The 19,399-nt window shown below is 39.2% G+C and overlaps 1 protein-coding gene across 1 annotated transcript; it reads left to right on the forward strand.

Annotated features, from left to right (window-relative positions):
• Window positions 1-3,149: 3,149 nt before the first annotated feature.
• col9a1b (collagen, type IX, alpha 1b) lies at window positions 3,150-18,715 on the forward strand. The gene is made up of 32 exons (XM_061790702.1): window positions 3,150-3,367; window positions 4,040-4,093; window positions 4,176-4,211; window positions 4,316-4,378; window positions 5,626-5,679; window positions 5,989-6,024; window positions 6,090-6,113; window positions 6,190-6,243; window positions 7,035-7,088; window positions 7,187-7,219; window positions 7,299-7,355; window positions 7,532-7,585; window positions 8,731-8,784; window positions 8,878-8,931; window positions 9,017-9,070; window positions 9,676-9,729; window positions 9,801-9,854; window positions 9,930-9,983; window positions 10,064-10,117; window positions 10,818-10,862; window positions 10,935-10,988; window positions 11,082-11,135; window positions 11,213-11,266; window positions 12,673-12,744; window positions 12,925-12,960; window positions 13,036-13,080; window positions 13,184-13,216; window positions 13,313-13,459; window positions 15,001-15,055; window positions 15,846-16,034; window positions 18,014-18,091; window positions 18,170-18,715. Exons 1-32 carry the CDS (start codon window positions 3,293-3,295, stop codon window positions 18,364-18,366), a joined length of 2,031 nt encoding a protein of 676 aa, XP_061646686.1. The 5' UTR covers window positions 3,150-3,292; the 3' UTR covers window positions 18,367-18,715.
• The last annotated feature ends 684 nt before the right edge of the window (window positions 18,716-19,399 follow it).

The raw sequence follows: 19,399 nt of genomic DNA on the forward strand, positions 1-19,399 counted from the left end.
CACAACGTGTTGGTGATCAAATAGGCCCAAATTTTAACTTCAGAATCAGCACCAAGTACTGGATGGCGTTCCTGCTGCCACTAGTCTTGTTTTGCTTTGGTCAACAGCGCTATCTGTAGGTGAAAATATAAAATACAACAACATTTAACCCTGTCCATGGTCCTGAAGCGTTATTAGGATTCCCACATGGTTTCTAGGTAGCCTAGAAACTAAAAAAATCCTAATCCTAATAATGCTGAGACGACACAATGATGTTACAATATGATACAAAATCCTTTAGAGTATTTCTGTACAGATACGTTTGCCTTGTTGACAGGCAGCACTATAACAACTGGGATATTTGGGAAATGCAGGATGACGAGAAAAGAAAAGAGCAGCTAGTCGCTAGTTTAAACAGATAATCTCAGTCTCTGGAAGTGTCTATTCCTACTGTGAATAGTGAGAGGCAGATTGAGCGTTGTTTTCAGCCCCCTGCCCTCACTTTTCAACAATCAATGGTACAAGCGCCTGTTGAAAGTCAGAAAGCTCTCACTTTTACACTTTTACTTGACTGCGACAACATTGTATCTCAGAAGTTATTGCCCAGGTAAAAAATTTAGCCTGGATGGCTTCACCTTGATAGGAAAACTCAAGGAGAATCCACTGATTCAGGTATATTTTGTACATTTTAGTTTCCGCTTAGAAAATAATATTATGATTCTAATCACTATAGAGACATTTTTCAACTCAATTGCTTTATTGTGTTTTTGGCCAGTTAAGCAAATACTGCAATTGGTGGGTGACAACCCCTGGGTGTACCCTGTTACTCTCACCAAAAGTCTGCTTAGATAGGCTTCAGCTCACCCGTGACCCTAGTGTGGAAAACCACTATAGGAAATGGATCTGATTATCAGTTTATCTTTTATACTGCGCTATTATTCATTAAAGCTATAATAATTTTGAATGTCACATGTATTCCAGATCATTCTGATAACAGTATACTATGTAATCATTGGAACAAGTTGCATTCACTGAAGATGCTGGGGGTGTTTTTTTTTTTTTTTTTTAAATCAATTTAGGACTATTATGTAATTTGTTGTTTTTACAATGCTGTAATGACCACCTAAAATTCATTCTCATTCAAAACAATCAGAAAACACAGACATTGGAAACAGACAAAGGTTTTGTCCCCTATAACACTAAACCAGGGGTCAACAACCTTTTTGAAATTGAGAACTATTTTTGGGGTAGACAATAATGCAAATGCAAAGTTCGATACACACTTCTGAAATAACATGTGCTCAAATTACCTTTAATTAGACGTTATTATTAATAATTCATAATATTAATCTATGTGAAGACAGTGATCATGTATCAACAATAACAGATAAATATCAATATGTAACATTTATTTCTATAAATTCCTGCAAGTAGTTACACTTTCAAATGATCACTTCTACAACATTCCTCGCATATCACAATATCCCATTTTCCATAGCCACCAACAGTGACTAACTGAGATATTTTTAGGACAGGCTCGTGGGCTACTCATGTGGTCCTTGGGGGCAGCCTAGTGCCCGGGGGCACCGTGTTGGTGACCGCAGTCTAGTTAAATAGTTACATATTTACAGTATATTGTGCTTGCAATGCATGCAATGAAATGCACCTTAGAACCAATCCTACGACTGGGCATGACATAGCCATCCATCCATTCTCCGAACCGCTTATCCACACAAGGGTCGCCTATCCCACCTATCTTTGGGTAAGAGGCGGGATACACCCTGAGCTGGTCGCCAGCCAATCGCAGGGCACATATAAACAAACAACTAATCGCACTCACATTCACACCTGCGGGCAATTTAGCATCTTCAATTAACCTACCACGCATGTTTTTGGGATGTGGGAGGAAACCGGAGTACCCGGAGAAAACCCACACAGGCACAGGGTTAACATGCAATCTCCACAAAGGGGAGGCGGGATTTGAGCCCGGGTCCTCAGAACAGCGAGGCATGTGTTCTAACAAGTCTCCCACTGTTCTGCTGTTATTATTATTAAACATATTATTATTAACATTATTATTAAAAACGATATACACATTTACACACACATATTTCAGGCAACAAATATATTAAAGCAAAAAGCAGCAACAACAAAACAACAACAAAATTGGAAAGTGACTGTTGTGAAGAGGTTATTAAAACAAGAAAGCTAGAGGTGGCCCAATGTTTTTTGCACAGTACTATATATCTACATGTTACACTCGAAGCTACAGTTCGACCTGCAATGACAAAAAAGTGGGAATTGTTACATGTTTTGTCTAACAACAAGACTAGTGCACACACGACGCAGTCCTGCAATACCACTCACTCACCTATAAGGGTTTGTTTCCAAGACTGATATCGTGCATCTACCTTTACATGCGTTCGGTGTGACCATATTGCATTGAAAGTATTACACACAGTGCCCCCTGGAGGACCTAATGAAGAAAACATTGATATAAATGTAATTTTTAATATATATATATATATATATATATATATATATATATATATATATATATATATATATATATATATATATATATATATATATACATACACATATATATATATATATACAGTATATATAATACATATAATAAAACATACAGTACTGTATTTTTACTTTTAATAATAATAATAGTAAACGGTTTCACTTCCCTGATTGTGGGGAATTATGGTGTGAATGTGATTATGTTGTACTTAATTTGATCTTTCTATCAAGTTTGATATCCAAACAATGCTGCTCCATTGTGATGTGACGAAAGCAGAGAAAAGCGCCTGTCGCGACCTTCCTATCTATCAGGACACCGGTAAGAAAATGACAGTAGATTTTTTTCTGTCGCAAGCCAATTTAAATAAACCTCTGATCAGCCTAGATTTCGTAAATGAGTGTGAAAGTAATCACAAATATGCACGTTCAAGTCACCCACATTGTGTGAGTATTGTGTCATGTGAGCAAATGTGTAAGATGATTAAAAGATTTCACTTACTTTTTACTTTACATATATTGGGAATTATAACCGACCAATCCTGCCTTTCGGATGAGTCTTTATGACCCCTCCCCTACCCCCCCCCCCCTTTCACCTGATACTGCATGAATAAACATGACACACTATGAATATTTATGAACTCGTGATGGCCACGGGCCCTCTGAGGGTCTCTAGATAGCCGAGTGGGGTCCACTTGGGTTGTTTTGTCTGGGGCTTCTTCCATCCCAACAAATCCCACAGAAAAGGATTTTCAACTGTTACCTTTCCAGCCCACAGGGAATCATGGCTCGGGCCCCCGGCTATCGAGGGCCTCTCCTGGGGCTGCTTCTGCACTTTGGTCTGCTTTGCTCGGCTCAAGTAAGTCTTATATGTGACCCTCTTTCCACTCTCTTTGTTTCTCTTTATAGACTGATGTGACGGACGAGCAGGTGAGTGCTTTTTGTTCAGACAGATGAGCTGTTGTACAAGTGTTTTCTTTATTTAAATTTTAAGATATTTCACATACAGTATAAAATTATATTTGAGTAACCTCTGTCCAGATGCCTTGGAGGGAAAAGCTTAACACTTTATAAGGCACTTATATGTCATGTAATTTACATTGTTTTCCTACTTTTTATTAATACAGTAACTTCATCTATTTAAAAAAAAAGTGTATTTATTTTTAAATCACATAGTTGTAATAATGATTTCATTATATTTTTTTGGGTCACAAATATTTAGAGTTATTTTTCCATGATTGTCATCTTTTCTTGGGTGAATGAAATCACTGTGTTTTAACTTACTCAAATATGGTCCAGGAAAACCCAAATGCATTCACAAATTATGTACGTAGGTTGCTACGATATAAATACATAAGAAGGTTGCAAAATTATAATATGAAAGGTTTGGTCGATGGCGCAACTATTCCCATGGTGTCACTTTCATTTTGACTCTACTAAAAAAAAAAAATAATCACAAAAGACATCAAAATATAATTTTGCATTTTCAAATTTCAAATGGTTTTGTGTTAATGTGTTTTTCCAAACTCAGAGGGTCCAAGGACCCACTGGACCTGCAGGTGTACCAGGAATTGATGGCATTGATGTGAGTTCTTTAGTGGAGTAATGATCATCCTATTTTGTTTTCCCATATTGTATGTGTGACTCAATATTCAATGATCCTCTAGGGTGATAGAGGATCAGATGGCCCAGCTGGTCCTGCTGTAACTATACATTTTGATTTCATGATAGATATTTCCTTTTTTTTTTTTTTTTAGTTTAATCATAGGCCTTTTTTCCACTGTTTGTGTGGTACTGTCATTTGCAGGGACCTGATGGGGAGCCTGGTAGAGTTGGGTCTTCTGGATTACCCGGAATTCCTGGAAATGATGTAAGTATTTGTATGTGTAGTGTTTGTATGTATGCTTTTCTGTATTCATATTTTAAGATTATTTGTATTTGCAGTATTACTGGACTTTTAAGGTGTAAAAATGGTGTCACCTAAAAATAAAATATTAAATTGACAGTGTGTTGTGTAAAAGTCTTGGGCCATCATTTGATTAACTGATTTAACAATGCTTTAGTGAAATTATATACAGTGAGGAGCTCAAGGCCTGAAGTGTTGGCAGTGACTCAAATTTTGTGTTTTCTGCTGGAACATTTTAGTGTTACTGTAGCTGGTTTCAACAACTTTAAAGCATTTTGAGTCACAAATGTGAAAACTGGAGCATGCAAAATGAGTGAAACACAAACTTGTTGAACTGTCTAAACATTTTGGCCGCAAATGTAATTATTTACCTGTTTGTTTATTGGAATGCAATTAGAAAAGAATCCCCAAAGTATTTACACCACACTATTTATTGGGCAAAGTCCCTCGTGAGCCATTCCTCAGACTGTGAATTCCAAAGTTAAGTATGGTCTTTAAAAAATACACAATATTAAGGCAAAAAACAAAAACAAAAAACAATTTAACTATACATTGCAGTGCAGTGTAGTTGTTGGCACATGCCTCTCTAAATTAATGAAATGCAACCCTAATTAATGTTTATTATTTACTGTTTGACGTCACAACAGCTGGTGAAGGGTAGTAGTGGTGCAGTACAATACTGAACATAATTGGCAGGTAAGGAAAATTCCATAATACATTGTAAAACTATTTCTAAAATGATGGCAGTTTGAAAACAAAAGCATCTCTGTGATCCAGATGCAGTTGGTAACTCCCACTGAAAATCCACAAAGCAGTGTGGAATGATTCCTTGTTTGAAATGAGCCAAAGGAATGTTGCTCTCTGCTGTCTGCACTCTAAGTGGTTTGTCCTCTTGGCCCACTGCTGGATCCTTCCTCCTCTAAACCTTTCCCCTGTGTGCCTCTATGTTTGCTAGGATTTGATAGAAACGGGGGATTTAATCAACGCTTGATTCTGCACAGTATTATAATATAATGTAACAGCCGGTAGGAGGTGGTTAATCCCTTTTATGATCAGGGCTCCTCCCACATGTGAAAGTTATGATAAATGATGTAGCACTATATTGGTCTAATGCTGAATATGGAAATATAGCCAGAGGAAAAAAGTACTGGCTCATTTAACAAGCACATGACAACGTATGAGCTAATCCTGACTGAATGTGTTCTCTGCAGGGTTTGACCGGCCCTATCGGCGAGCCCGGACCCGACGGTCCCCCCGGACAGAAAGTAAGCGACTAATGAGCCCCTCACCTCAGAGAACGTCCGGGAAACGATGCCAAGCTGCTGTCTGCTCTTTTGGCGTTCTTTGCATAAATTCCTCCTGACAAATGAGACCTAATCCTGCAAGTCCTCTGTGTAATCTCCGTGGGGAGGAAAAGCCCGACATCACTCCTCATTAGTAGAAACATTGCTGGGTCAAGTGTGTGCCTGGCTGGCCCAGTCATGTGCCAACGATTTAGTCTCACATAGATTGTTTGAAAAAATCGGAGTGCTTAGATCTAGCCATTCAATTACTGTCAATGTATTTGTTTCTAGGGTGAACCCGGAACAGTTGGACCTCGTGGAACTACTGTGAGTTAAACATCATCTCCATCAAACAATATGAAACACTCATCACTCTGTATGGTTCTCCCCAGGGTCTCGGGTCAGATGGACCTCCTGTAAGTTTCTCACGATGCTATTAGTCGTTTTTGCATGAAAACAAATTTCACCTCCATCTGGTTTCATTCTGAACAGGGGCCACCTGGGCCTGGAGGACTTCCGGGCCCACTGGGAAAAACAGGACCACCTGTAAGTACAGAAAGTGTTTTAATTAGCTACTATTAACCACCAAAAGTGAAAGTTAGTCCATGTTAGACTTAACATTAAGTAACGTTGCTTTTAAACCTCTTTGGAGGCATGAAACAGATGATGTGATAAAGTCTGCCGTCACTAGAATTTGTTAAATTATTGCAATGTAATATACAGTATTGCTTCTCATAACATGATATATAAACTGTCTTTGCATTTTAAGGCCCTTCTCACAATTTTAATATCAAGTGTAGGGGCAAAACACATCATATCAAGTAAGGAGGACTTGGATTTCCACTGGATTTCCATTTCCTAGTAAATGTTTTTTTTTTCACATCTGACTCATTTTATTGCAGATAATGCTGCCTTTTGGCTATCATTGTTTTCATCAGAGTACCTTTCATTTCATAGCAGGTGATTCTGGAGAGAGGTTTTAAAATGCCCCTGCATCGCCACTATGCAAATAAAAAGAAAAATCCTACAATTGATGGTACAAAGAAGAAACTACAATGACTATCGTGTGCACATTTCATTCATTAAAAATGACTTTTAATTTGCTCTTGGCCTATACGTGTTAATAGTATTGTTACTATTTATTTGATTTGATTTATGTATAGATGCTTTTCTGGATAATACGAAACACAGGGGACACAACAATAGAACTAAGATAATTGAAAAGTGATTAACCATTATAAAATTGATATAATCTAATCTTTATAGTATCACTATACAAGGGTTCAGATTTGATGTCGACAATGTCTTCACACATTTTGTGCAATTGTTGAACACAGGGGACAATGGGTGTGAGAGGGCCACAAGGAGCTCGTGGGCCAACAGGGCCAAGGGTAAGTGACCACTTTAATTTGAACCCTAAAATGAAATGATGTGAAATAATACAGCAGCTCCTCTTCTAAGTATAAAACATATTTCCTCTCCATTGCAGGGGGCAGCTGGGATGCTGGGCAACGTCGACTTGGTAAAATCAGTCAACATGAAAAGAAAGACACATTTTTGTGACATGTGTGACATTTCTGAAATTTTCTGCCACTGTTTAGTGTCCCAACTCTTGTCCACACGGGACCTCTGGACATCCCGGCCTTCCTGGCATGAAGGTGATTTAAAGAGATGAGTCTTGTGTGCACTGTAGCACTGTGGTTTTGAAGTATGGGACAGTGGGCCCAAGCCTTCAGCGAACATAACAAAACGAAAGCTTCTTGTCCCCCTTCACACTTAGATATACACGTCTAACTGGTTTCCTCTGTTTACTTTTTTAAATTCTTTTTACCAGGGCCACAAAGGTGTTAAAGGTGAAGCAGGAGAACCTGGAAAACAAGGGCACAAGGTATATGTGTATATGTATATAGATATGTATATATGTGTGTTTATATATATATATGCACGTAGTGTCAATATATTGCTTAGATCTTCCATTGAGGTTATTCATCTTAATCAGGCACATCAATGCAACACACATTCCACAGCATTCTCATACAGATTATGTCTGAACCCTCTGTGGGGGAAATCTCGCTTCCCAGTATGAGGCAAGCATTTTTTTGTGCGCTGCTCTTTGTCAGGAAGAGGCCAGACATGCTTGTGTAATGCTTCTGATACCTGGCGACGCAGGAAATGATGTTCAAGCAGCCTTTTCCCCAAATTATGTGTTCATACACTATATAAATGGAAATGAGGTGATCTTTCTGTGTACAGGATATGATTCACCATCAGCCTCACAATAATGTTGTCTGTCACTTACTAAAGAGGAGCCATTACAGGGACCTTTTCCCCGTTTTTTTTTTCATACACATTCACAAATGCACAACTACTTGCTGTTAACAATAAAATGACCGCATGATGAGCCGGGGCAGATTGCATCATGTTCATGTGTAAAGTTTACAAAATGCTTCACTGAGTGTAAAAAGTTAGAGGCCTCTGTTAATGTATTAATTCCAATTTATTATACAAACAGAGGTAGAAGATAAGTTTGACTGTTCATTCTTTCTGGAATTGGCATTAGAAGAATATTCATGTTTTGCCATCAGACGAGCAGAATTGAATCATGCATCTGCTCTCTGATGTAAAACGCATGCTGACTTGTTTCATGACGTTCACTTGTTTGGTGTTGTGTACTGTTTCATTATCTGCCCTGTGTTGTTCACTTCTTTCAATTACCACTTCTATTACTTGCAATGAAAAGAACAAATTGCCTTTTTAATGGCAGAAAATCTGCAGTGCTTGAAACCCCCAAACACTTTCTTCCGTATTTAGTGTAGAGTCAGCACATTATTTCTTTGTAATTAGCAAAGCGGGGCAACAATGTCCGGCGTTAAAAATGACTAAATAAATACATTTAAAAAATAATAATTACTGTTGTTGTTTTCCAATTAACACAAATCCACAGATTTTGTGCAACCGAGCGGCATCATTATCGATGTGACTTAATTTTTGTACTGCTGCTGATGTTGTTTGTCTTGTTGTGTTTGTTCCTAGGGGGAGGAAGGAGAACAAGGGGGTCAAGGGGAAGTCGGCTCACAAGGACCGACGGTGAGATTGACTATTTTTGCTTTGAGTGTGTGTTGTGGTCATGCTTGCTTTTATTCCACTCACTTGTTGTCTCTGTTGTCCCTGTTGTTTCAGGGTGCCCACGGCATCCGTGGAGCCACAGGAATAATGGGCACTAAGGGAGAGATGGTGGGTGGTTTTTTTCCCTTTGGCATTATTTATTCATTTTAAGTTGCACTCAAAATGTTAACTTTTAATGTTTGTTGTCTGACAGGGGGCTCGAGGTCCTGATGGAGATCCAGGTCCTCAGGGTGTTGCCGGTGCATCCGTAAGTGTTTAAAAGAGATACAAAAAGTATAAAGACAAATATTTTAATTAATTACTCAATTTGAGGTTCTGCTAGACCACAGTGCACAAAGCAAAGTCCGTGAAGGCATGTTTGGATGAGTTTAGTGTGGAAGGAGAACCTTGATTAGAGCAACAAAAATTCACACAGACGGGGGTCAATCTCAGGTTTTCTTTCACTTTCCACTTGCTGTATTACAGGTCCCAATACCTTTGTCTACATAGTCTGTAATACTTCTGTTTTGGGACTCAGTGTGCACACACTTGACATAAGCACTCTAGGCAGGGCAAGTTACCTACAAAATAAAACAATACTAACACTATTACTACTAATATTGGTAGTTATGTTGGAAAAATGTTGCGTCTGACTTGTAATATGTTACCCTCGTCTGCATTACTTTTGAGTTACTCTTACCATAGCAACTATGGAACTGAGATTGAAATGGGTATAATAGTAGTATTACAAAAATGTAATTACTAATGCCTTACATTACGGCATTACAGCAAAAAGTGCTAATTACTGTAGTCGCATTACTTTTGTATTGTGTTACTCCCAACCCTGGGCAAACATATACTGTATGATTTCAGGGTGACCAAGGTCAGCGAGGGGTGATGGGTGAGTCTGGGCCTAAAGGTGAACAGGTAGGTTGGCACATCATCAGTGACATTACAGTCTATAAAATGTACATTTGACAGAAGGATTTCTTGTTCAGGGTTTACAAGGGCCAAGAGGCATGACAGGTCTGCCAGGTCCCAAAGGAGACGCTGTGAGTATGATCAGTTTGTCAAAAAGGTTGACAATGGGCTATTTTTTTGGGCTTACATTTTGTTATTCTCACTAGGGTTTACCAGGTGTGGATGGCCGTGAGGGTATTCCAGGCATGCCGGGAGCAAAGGTATCACTCCTATTGTTGCGTATTATTATTATAAAGCATGTGTTACAATCGCATCTACCTCACTGTTTGTTTCCCGACAGGGAGGGATTGGGACGCCTGGATTTTCTGGAGAAGTTGGCCCTCAGGGACTTCCTGTAAGTATGAATCCCAAACTAAGCAGTTTAAAGTGACAACTCCTCCCGAAAATAATTCAGTTTTACTCGTTCTGATGAAGTCACTGATGGTGTAGTGGTACACTCGCCTGACTTTGGTGCGGGCAGCGTGGGTTCAGTTACCACTCAGTGACGGAGTAAATGTGAGTGCGAATGGTTGTCTGTGTCTATGTGTACCCTGCGACTGACTGGCGACCAGTTCAGGGTGTAGTCCGCCTTTAGCTCTAAGTCAGCTGGGATAGGCTCCAGCGCCCCGCGACCCTAACCAGGATAAGCGGTGCTTAAAATGGATGGGTGGATAGTTCTGATGATAATCTGTTATTCTAGCCATCCAAAAGAAGCACTGGCATGATATTAAAGGCTTGCACACATATGCTACGAGACAGTAATTACATTCTCCTGGGCACAAGTGTGAGAGCAGCACTTTTCCCGCCCTCTAATATGTGAGGAGCCTAATGAAAGGCACTAATGGGACTCAACTCGACCATGACAGTGTTTAGCCAAGATTGTGCCTGTGTTAACGTCGTCACCCGAATTAAACCTCGAGCGAGCTGTGATCAAGACGTTTTTAAGCAGCTTATTTGGGCCAATAGCTTAGACAAATATATTTAATCCATCTGTGTGGAAACAGTGAAGTGAATATCTTTTTAAAATGGATTTTGGATGTTATTCTGTGTTTTAGGGTTTGCCTGGCTCACCTGGATCAAAAGGACAGGGTGGCCCTAAGGTTGTTTGCTTGATTCATTATTAGATATCAGCTGTTTGTTTCTTGCATTCATATTTTAAATGAAATTGTCAGGGAGATGCCGGTCAAACAGGCTTCCCTGGAACGATGGGTTCAGCCGGAAAAATGGTACAACACACAAATTTATTATCCAACAAGACTTGTTTTAGATTGAGCAGACGTCAACAAAAAGCAAAACAACCGCAAACCTTTTCTCTACAGGGCGAACGCGGGGAACAAGGCGAGGCTGGATCCGTTGGACCCATCGGTGAACCCGTGAGTATTTATCCTGGTTTCATTTTAATGGTTTTAATTCAATTAATAACAATATTAATCCTGCTCTATGCTTGCAGGGAGAATTGGGAGAACAAGGCCCAGTGGGTCCAGTTGGCAAGCCTGGTTCCAGGGTAAGATATTGGCTAATGAGCAAATACAGTATTTATTTCATTTCATACTCTTTTATTGAAAACATTTTGAGGCTACTGAGTATGCCTAATTTAATGTAATTTATTTTATTGGACACATTGAGATGCCACTGGACATAATATCTAATTTTTATTTAAATATTGGCGGCACAGTGATCAACTGGTTTGCACATTTGCCTCACAGTTCTGAGGACCCGGGTTCAAATCCGGCCTCGCCAGTGTGGAGTTTGCATGCTCTCCCCATGCCTGGGTGGGTTTTCCCCGGGTACTCCGGTTTCCTTCCACATCCCGAAAACATGCATGGTAGGTTAATTGAAGACGCTAAATTGCCCGTAGGTGTAAATGTGAGTGCAAATGGTTGTTTGTGTCCTGCGATTGGATGGCGACCAGTTCAGGGTGTACCCTGCCTCTCACTCAGAGTCAGCTGGGATAGGGTGCAGCATGCCAGCGACCCAAGTGAGCATAAGCGGTATGGAAAATGAATGAATTAAAATATTTTTTATTTTATTGAAATTTATTGAAAACATCAAGGGATAATTGAATTATTTGGTTGGACCAAGTGCTTTTATTCAACATATTACAATGTAAGATGCTGTTGCATTTAGATATGGCTTCTTCCTGGCTATTGTATCCCTGTAGACTTTGTTATAATCGAATGGATCTCACATGAGGTCTACTTTCACAGTGTGGGGAGAGCAGGCTGAAAGGGTCCTCTGTTCTCCTGACATTCCTCACAGTGCCGCAGAGATCAAATGGGAGACACAGACTGAAAATAGGCTGCCATGCTTGGTCAGCTGTGCTAAAACATGAGCCACGGGAAGGCGTTTTATGCACTCGTGTGAAATAATAATACAAAAATAATGCTCAGCAAGTAATGCCTTTGAAAGTTTAGATAGAGGTATATGGATGGAAGGGTTATACATTGCAATGCATGGATTTTTAAAATGTATTTATTGCCAGCATAGACTCTTGGTCCACCAAACAATTTAATGAAGAAATAATAAATTTGATTGTACAATTTTTCAATTCGCTGAAGAGAAATTCAATATTCGCTATTTTATTTTATTTTTTTATTTTTAATGATTTGTAATTATTATGTTTTTTGTTGATAATGCCAGTACGTCACTATAGTGTGTATTTATTGCTGCTGCAGTGGTACATTGCATAATACAGAGAGGAGTTTCTAATCTCTTGACCCTTATAAATAATTGTAAACACAAACGTGTCATAAAGTCTCTCTTTGGTTTGGAGGTGTTACTAATTATTTGACTGGTACACTACTTTCCATATCATATAGACTCATTATTTTAAAAAAATATATAAATGACTGTATGTCCATTCTGTGTAAAAAAATACACCATTTAAATGTGCTTGTGGGTTTGTGGCAGGGACATAAAGGTGACCCCGGTCTTACTGGTCTTCCGGGCCCTCCTGGCGTCCCTGGAGTAAAAGGAGAAAGGGTAAGGAAATCATCACAGTCCATCTCGGAAAGACTATTGTTTGGATCATTATTTTTTATTGTTGGGATGATTCTTATTCAACACAGAGCTCCCTCTGAGGACAAATGCACACACACTAACACACCCACACTTATGCATACACACATTTGCAGTAAAGCTCATTTGTCTTGTTGATTACAGGGCGAGCGAGGAGAAGTAGGACCCAAGGGAGACCAGGTATGAAATCCTGATTATTTCATGTATGAACTATAATGATTCTTAACCCCAAAAAATGATTACATATTTTTTCAGGGTCCACAAGGTGATGAGGGAAACCCTGGAGAGAAAGGAGATAATGTAAGTTCTTATGCAAATATAAACACTTTCCTTTTCAGCAAAAACTCAAGAAAATAAAATGCCATTTTTTTTTGTACTTGTTGATGTATCACTTGTTTTGAAGGGTGAACATGGAGAAGGTGGAGCAAAGGGAGAGGTGTGTAGCAGTTTATTTTCTGGGATTGCAATGTCTTTTTTTTTATATTTTAAAAATTGTTCAATTCATTGGTCCGGCTATGTATTATTCCTCAAGACTGGAAATTCCGGCGAGCCTGGCAGAAGAGGTCCAGAGGGAACTCGAGGCCAGCCCGGAATCGAGGGTCCACCCGGCACACCTGGGCCACGAGGCATGCAGGGGAACAGAGGTCCACCTGGAGTCCGAGGAACACAAGGTCCTGCGGTAGGTATAATACAATCTCGCTACAATGTATGTACAGTACATCATTGCATCTTTATGAGTACAATGAAGAGGATTTGGGGTGTTAAAAGGTACTTTTTTGGCAACCTTGAAAAAAAAAGAACACTTACAGGTCCAATTATTTGGCTATTTAGACCTCCTTAGAGTGACTCTCCAACATGGACTTAGTATAAAAATGTAATTTTCATTTCAAAAAACACCTTGGTTTTGTCATACGAGTATCCAGAAAAAGCCCCTCTGACAGCTACTTCTGTTTGACCCAGTTTCGTATCCGCTTTGTCCATATTTGGCTGAGACTACCCCCTTGCCTCTGATTGGTTGCCTCTGTGTAGAAGACCCACTCTTCAGAGCACACGTGTTTGTTATGTTGACAGCGCTGGCTCGGGTGCGGAGAGGTAGGCGGAGATCTTCGCTAGTGACATAGATAAGCTTAAAAAATTCGAATTATCTGATTTCAGGCCTTTCACCAGAAAAACGGTTGGAACTCAGGAACGCATGGATGATTTAAATTTATATTTCGCATGTTTACTGAGGCACCATAGAGACACTATAACATCCCAAATACTTGAAAATTTTGGTTTGGTAAAATACGGAACCTTTGAAAGACTGACTGGGAAAATGTGATCCGCTAATGGTGGAGTGTTTTCATTCAAACTTTGCATTCATGTTGGATTTTTGGATCATACAGGCATATCAAAGAATTACAGTATCATGGAAAACTTCAAAAAAGTAACTCATATTATATATATTCACTATGCACTTTTGTGAATGGAACTACTAAAATAAATGAAACTTTCTCTGACATTCTCATTAAGAGCCAACAGTATTTTCTTTTAAATTTTGGGTCAAATTTCTGGTTGAACTATCGAAGTGTTCACATTACACAATGGAAACTGTATGGTTTAACAGTAGTTGATCTTGTTTTATTATGACTGTCATCTCTAGCCGTATTGTACTGAACGGGCAGTACAGAGATGTATGTACCTCTATCTTGCATCACAACAAGTCTAATTTCCTGTTCTATGGCTATCGTCACTTTTTTACCCCATTTTGGCAGTGCCTGATGCCCTTCAGGGGAGGAATCACAAAAAACATAAAAAAAAAAAAAAAACAAAGAAAAAGAAAAATACACTTGAGTTCATCTTTTAGCTGAAGATTTGAAGTTGATGTCATGCAAGAAGGCAGTTGAAACTTTTTAGGTTTGAATGTGGGTAGATGTTATGGCAATACATCATGTTCTATTTCAGCACACTTGGGCCTAAAATTTAATGGGGTGTTTGAACTGAAAATGTTTGGTAAAAGTCTTGTTCAGGCAGTGGAAGCCGTGACCCCTCGTTGACTTGACAACAAGACATTCTCCATTTAAAATTCAATGAAAGCTGTCCATTTCCTCTCTCCCAAGAGTCTTTAGATGTGATCATGACTGTAAACTACAGTACAAACAGGAAAGAAAACCTATGATCAAACTGGGAAGGTGGAATGTTTTGTTGTTTTGAAGCACTCTGCTACTGTTTGTGTTCCAGGGTAAAGAGCCGAGCGACCAGCACATCAAGCAGGTCTGCATGCGAGTCATGCAAGGTAGGAAGAGATGACCCCTTTCATCACCCCCTTGTGCCTCGTTTATAACTTGAATCTCGGCCACAATGCCTGCTTACACTAGTGCACATATTGCAGTGATGGCTCTCTGCTCTCTCAGTGATCAGGACACTTGCTCAATACTCCACAGTTCACACCCAGGGAAGAGAAGGGCTCATAAGCAAAACATGAAATAGGCTTCAGTCTTTGTTTATTTGATGGATGAAAGATCTCCTCGTTCGCCTCGAAAGAAATGTTCCAGCGGAAGACACAACCTCTGTTCTCTTTATTCTTTTCTCTTGTGTCTTCCAAACTCATCTCCTAGAATCATTACTTTTTTATAGCGGAGCAGCTGAAAAATTAATTACACCTCCAGCAGACCTCCACTCCTCCGCTCGGAGCAAAGAGAGTCAGTGCCAGGGAAGGTGATGTTTTAAAGGAACACTCAGGCTGCATGCTCTGCATGAATCTTCAGCAAGATCCAAGGAAGTGCAAGATATCAGGCAGCAAAGAGTCACAGGAGATTAATATTGGATCATTTGCACCGTGAACATACATTTTCAGTGGCTTATTGCTGTTTCAAAAAGTATAGTTTCTTTTCTGTTCAGTTTAGTGAGGCATTTGTTGAAAGAAGGAGCGGTTTTAAGGATTTTCATGACTTTTGTTCCTGCTTCACTCTGAATTGAACTCACAGGAGCATCGAGAACGTCTCCATGAGGCTTAGGGCCAACATAACATTGGTGCTTGTCATGAACTCAGTGGTTTAATTCTCTCATAATTTTGACTCCAATAGAACAACTGGCCCAGTTGGCTGCTAGTTTGAGAAGACCAGAGTCCGGTGCGGTCGGCTTACCTGGCAAACCTGGACCTTCGGGCCCTCCTGGGGCTCCTGGAGACAATGGTTTCCCAGGACAGGCAGGGGCAAGAGGCCTTCCTGGACTCAAAGGACCACCAGGACAACTTGGAGCAAAAGGACACAAAGGTAACTTAAAGTGCAGACCGTTACCAAGATTGAACATAAAAAAGCAATTTGCATTTGTCCAGCTATATAGCAACAGGCCACCAAACCATTTTTAATTAGGGTGGAGAAAATGGTTCCATCGTGACTCAAATAGCAAAAAGAAAAAAGAAGCTTTAAGAGTAAAACATTCTTTAGTGCCCTCTTGCTGTTACTTTTTCAGTTTGTTAGTTAGCAGACCACTCCCCGGTTCGAGGACTACCACGTTAAACGGCGGGACCATACCTTCTTTCTTTCTTTATTTATTTAAAATATAACAAAAGTGAAAAAAATGGAGTACTGTATTTGTATTTGTGTGTCATTAAATTACCAAGCAGGCTCCTTTCTGGTAAATGGAGTAGGATGTTCGATGGTAAGACCCTAATACATTTTGATTTTCTGGTGGGGGCCGAGCTCCTCTGAGACTCAAATGCCCAAACTGAAAATAAATTACACATAGGTTCACAGTTGTACCTCACATAGGTTGGCATATGTTGACGGGATCATACTATTTATTTATTTTTTTAATCCTAGGACACACATTTCAAAAAGAGATAACCGCATATTTTTAACAAAACTGAAAAAAAAAGGCAACGTGCCGTGTTTGCTTTATTTGTCAATAAATTAGTTAGCACTAGGCTACCTCCTGGTTCATGAAGGATGACGTAAGATGAAAAGACTTTTAGCCCCCCCCCCAAAAAAAATCCCCTAACAAAAATGAAAAAGAAATAAAAAAATGTTAGAACACAGTATTTGGGTTCATTTGTCCGTTCTTGTTACGCTATGAGTAATTCAGCTCCCCTAAAAAGGTTTATATAATATAATAGTTTAAACAATAAATATACTACAAACTATGATCTCAAAACACTTTAATATAATTTTGAACTCATCTTACAACATTAACCTTAAAAATATGGCTTACAGATGATTTGATTTAAAGAAAAATGCACAGGAAACGTGCGTGTAAATACAGATGGCGAACACTTCGAAACTACCATGAACAACTCAGACTAAACTTAATTCTTCCTCGACAGACAAAGATCCTAGTCGAGATAAATCACTTCAAGCTTACCCCACTGAAACCATTTAACATTACCATCTTTTGGCATCTTAGGGTGTTTCAGAAAGAGCACAACGGTGGAGTTTTCAGTGAATAGCTGAGGACAGAAAAAATAAAATAAAAATGCCAATAGGTGAATGAATGAAGAGTGACTAGCGAGGGAACACTGTACAGTGAACATGGTCATGGGGGCTAACCTCTTTCCTCAAGTAATTGACACCCTCTGCCTAAAGTAATAATAAATACAAACAATAATAATAATAATTACATATAGATACCAAGAGACGGCAGAAAGGCATTAATTTTCTAGAAGCAGGGCGATGGCCTTCCTCCTCACTTCACTTCTTGGTACCAAGATGCCACAAAATGGCGCCAAAAAAATACTTTATTGTACTCAGGCTTTAGCCTGAGCACAAAAACCGCACTGGTGATTTTTGTTCAGCGAATAACAAAGGCTAGGTTCTAAAAAATATTTTCAAATAGGTGAATTCACAATCAGTGAATCGTGAATTTGTGGGGGAACACTGCCACATTCTGGACGATGGATCAAGGACCATCGTGACCCTTAGAGCAGAAGGGGAAAATACATTTCTTAAGAATATTGGAAAAAAATGATATAAAATAAATCAAAACCAAATGTAATTAAAATTCAAAAAAGCCTTTTTTTGTGTTTGTCCATTTGTTAATTAGCAGGCTACTATCTGGTTCGAGGAGAATGATTAAGGAATAGACTCAAGAGATGACCATTTGCATTAAGGGATAGTTTTTCCGGATTTACAAAGTCTTTAGTTTTATTTTCCGTCAGCCTGCTACACGACGAAAAGCGATTAAGAAACAATGCTTCATATCTACCTCAATCCTGGTAAGTAGTTTGACATCATCATCCGATGTTTGTCGCTTGCAGGTGAAATGGGTGACAGAGGCTCCCGAGGGCCCACAGTGCGGGGAGCCAAAGGTCAGCAAGGACCTCCAGGACTCCCTGGTGAGTAAACGTTAGCTTTCCACACTTAAATACTACATGCTATGTCATAGCCTCTAAGAGGAACGTATGTGCTTACAGGTGAGGCTGGCAAACCTGGCTACGGTCAGGACGGTCGCGATGGCCAGAGGGGACCTCCCGGTCTTCCCGGACAGCTCGGTGTACCTGGACCTCCCGGTTCAGCCGGTCCTAATGGTTACTGCGACCCATCCTCATGCAACCTATCGGCGGGCGCTCAGCGTGTGGATGTGAAGGGACCTGCAACTGCAAGGAACTAAAAGCCACTCTGGGAGAGACAGAGACTATTGGATTAGAACATTTTTCATCTCAGGGGTTTGTGGTGCCTCCCATCCATTAACCTCTAGTCTTGACAAGGTCCACCACAAGAAGCCCGCCCCCATAAAAAAAACCCACAACAAAATTTTTTTTTATCTGTTGCCAAAATCTACTCTCTGTTCTTTTTTCTACCTGGATAGATGTGTTCATTTTCCCAGAAAAGTGTTTTGAATGTTCATCCCACATGCTCCCTATTTACACAGTAAAAAAAGAAAAAAAGAAAAAAGAAAAGCAACTCAATTTCCTCGCAAAACATGTCAATCACCCCAAATAAATATGGATCAGGAAGTGCCTTTTTGTGTTGTATGTGGTAATTTATCAAAGAAAAATGATTTTTTTTTTTTTTTTTTTTTTTACAACTGTCCACCTCAGAAGGTTTTTGCAGTTGCAAATAAAAAGGACAGAGGGTGTCACACTGACTTCAGTGTATGTTGTAAATCTGTAAAAAATAAAAATAAAAAAATGTTTGAATTGTGGTTAAATATATTTCCTACAAAACAACCAGATGTGACATTTTGCCTCATTGTACAGGACAACAACAATATATTTTAATAATAATGAGTGCAATGGTCATTAATGTAACAAATAAAAAAAATACACACAACTCTGTGTTTATTTATTCTTTATGCTCATTTGCAGTTATTCATGAAATTAAAAAAAATCATCTCAAGATTGGAAATTGTTTTAAAAAAATCTCCTTCTAAATATAAATGGAGGCAATCTGCAGACAATACTTAATAAACATAATTTTTAGACATAATGTTTTGATTAATTTTAAATGTGTATTTATTAAATATGAGCTTTGACATGACTGGCTCTCCTAAGGGCTATTTTTCTACTATTTGTCCACCAGGTTTTGAGACAATAACTTAAAAAGTGGATATATAAGGATTACACATTGCAAAGCACTAATCGTGGGGTTTAATATGACTTGACTTGTTTCTTGCACACTGATTTCTGACCTTGTTACTGGTG

This window comes from Phyllopteryx taeniolatus, chromosome 11 (assembly GCF_024500385.1).
Source record: "Phyllopteryx taeniolatus isolate TA_2022b chromosome 11, UOR_Ptae_1.2, whole genome shotgun sequence".
In the NCBI taxonomy this organism is placed as follows: domain Eukaryota; kingdom Metazoa; phylum Chordata; class Actinopteri; order Syngnathiformes; family Syngnathidae; genus Phyllopteryx; species Phyllopteryx taeniolatus.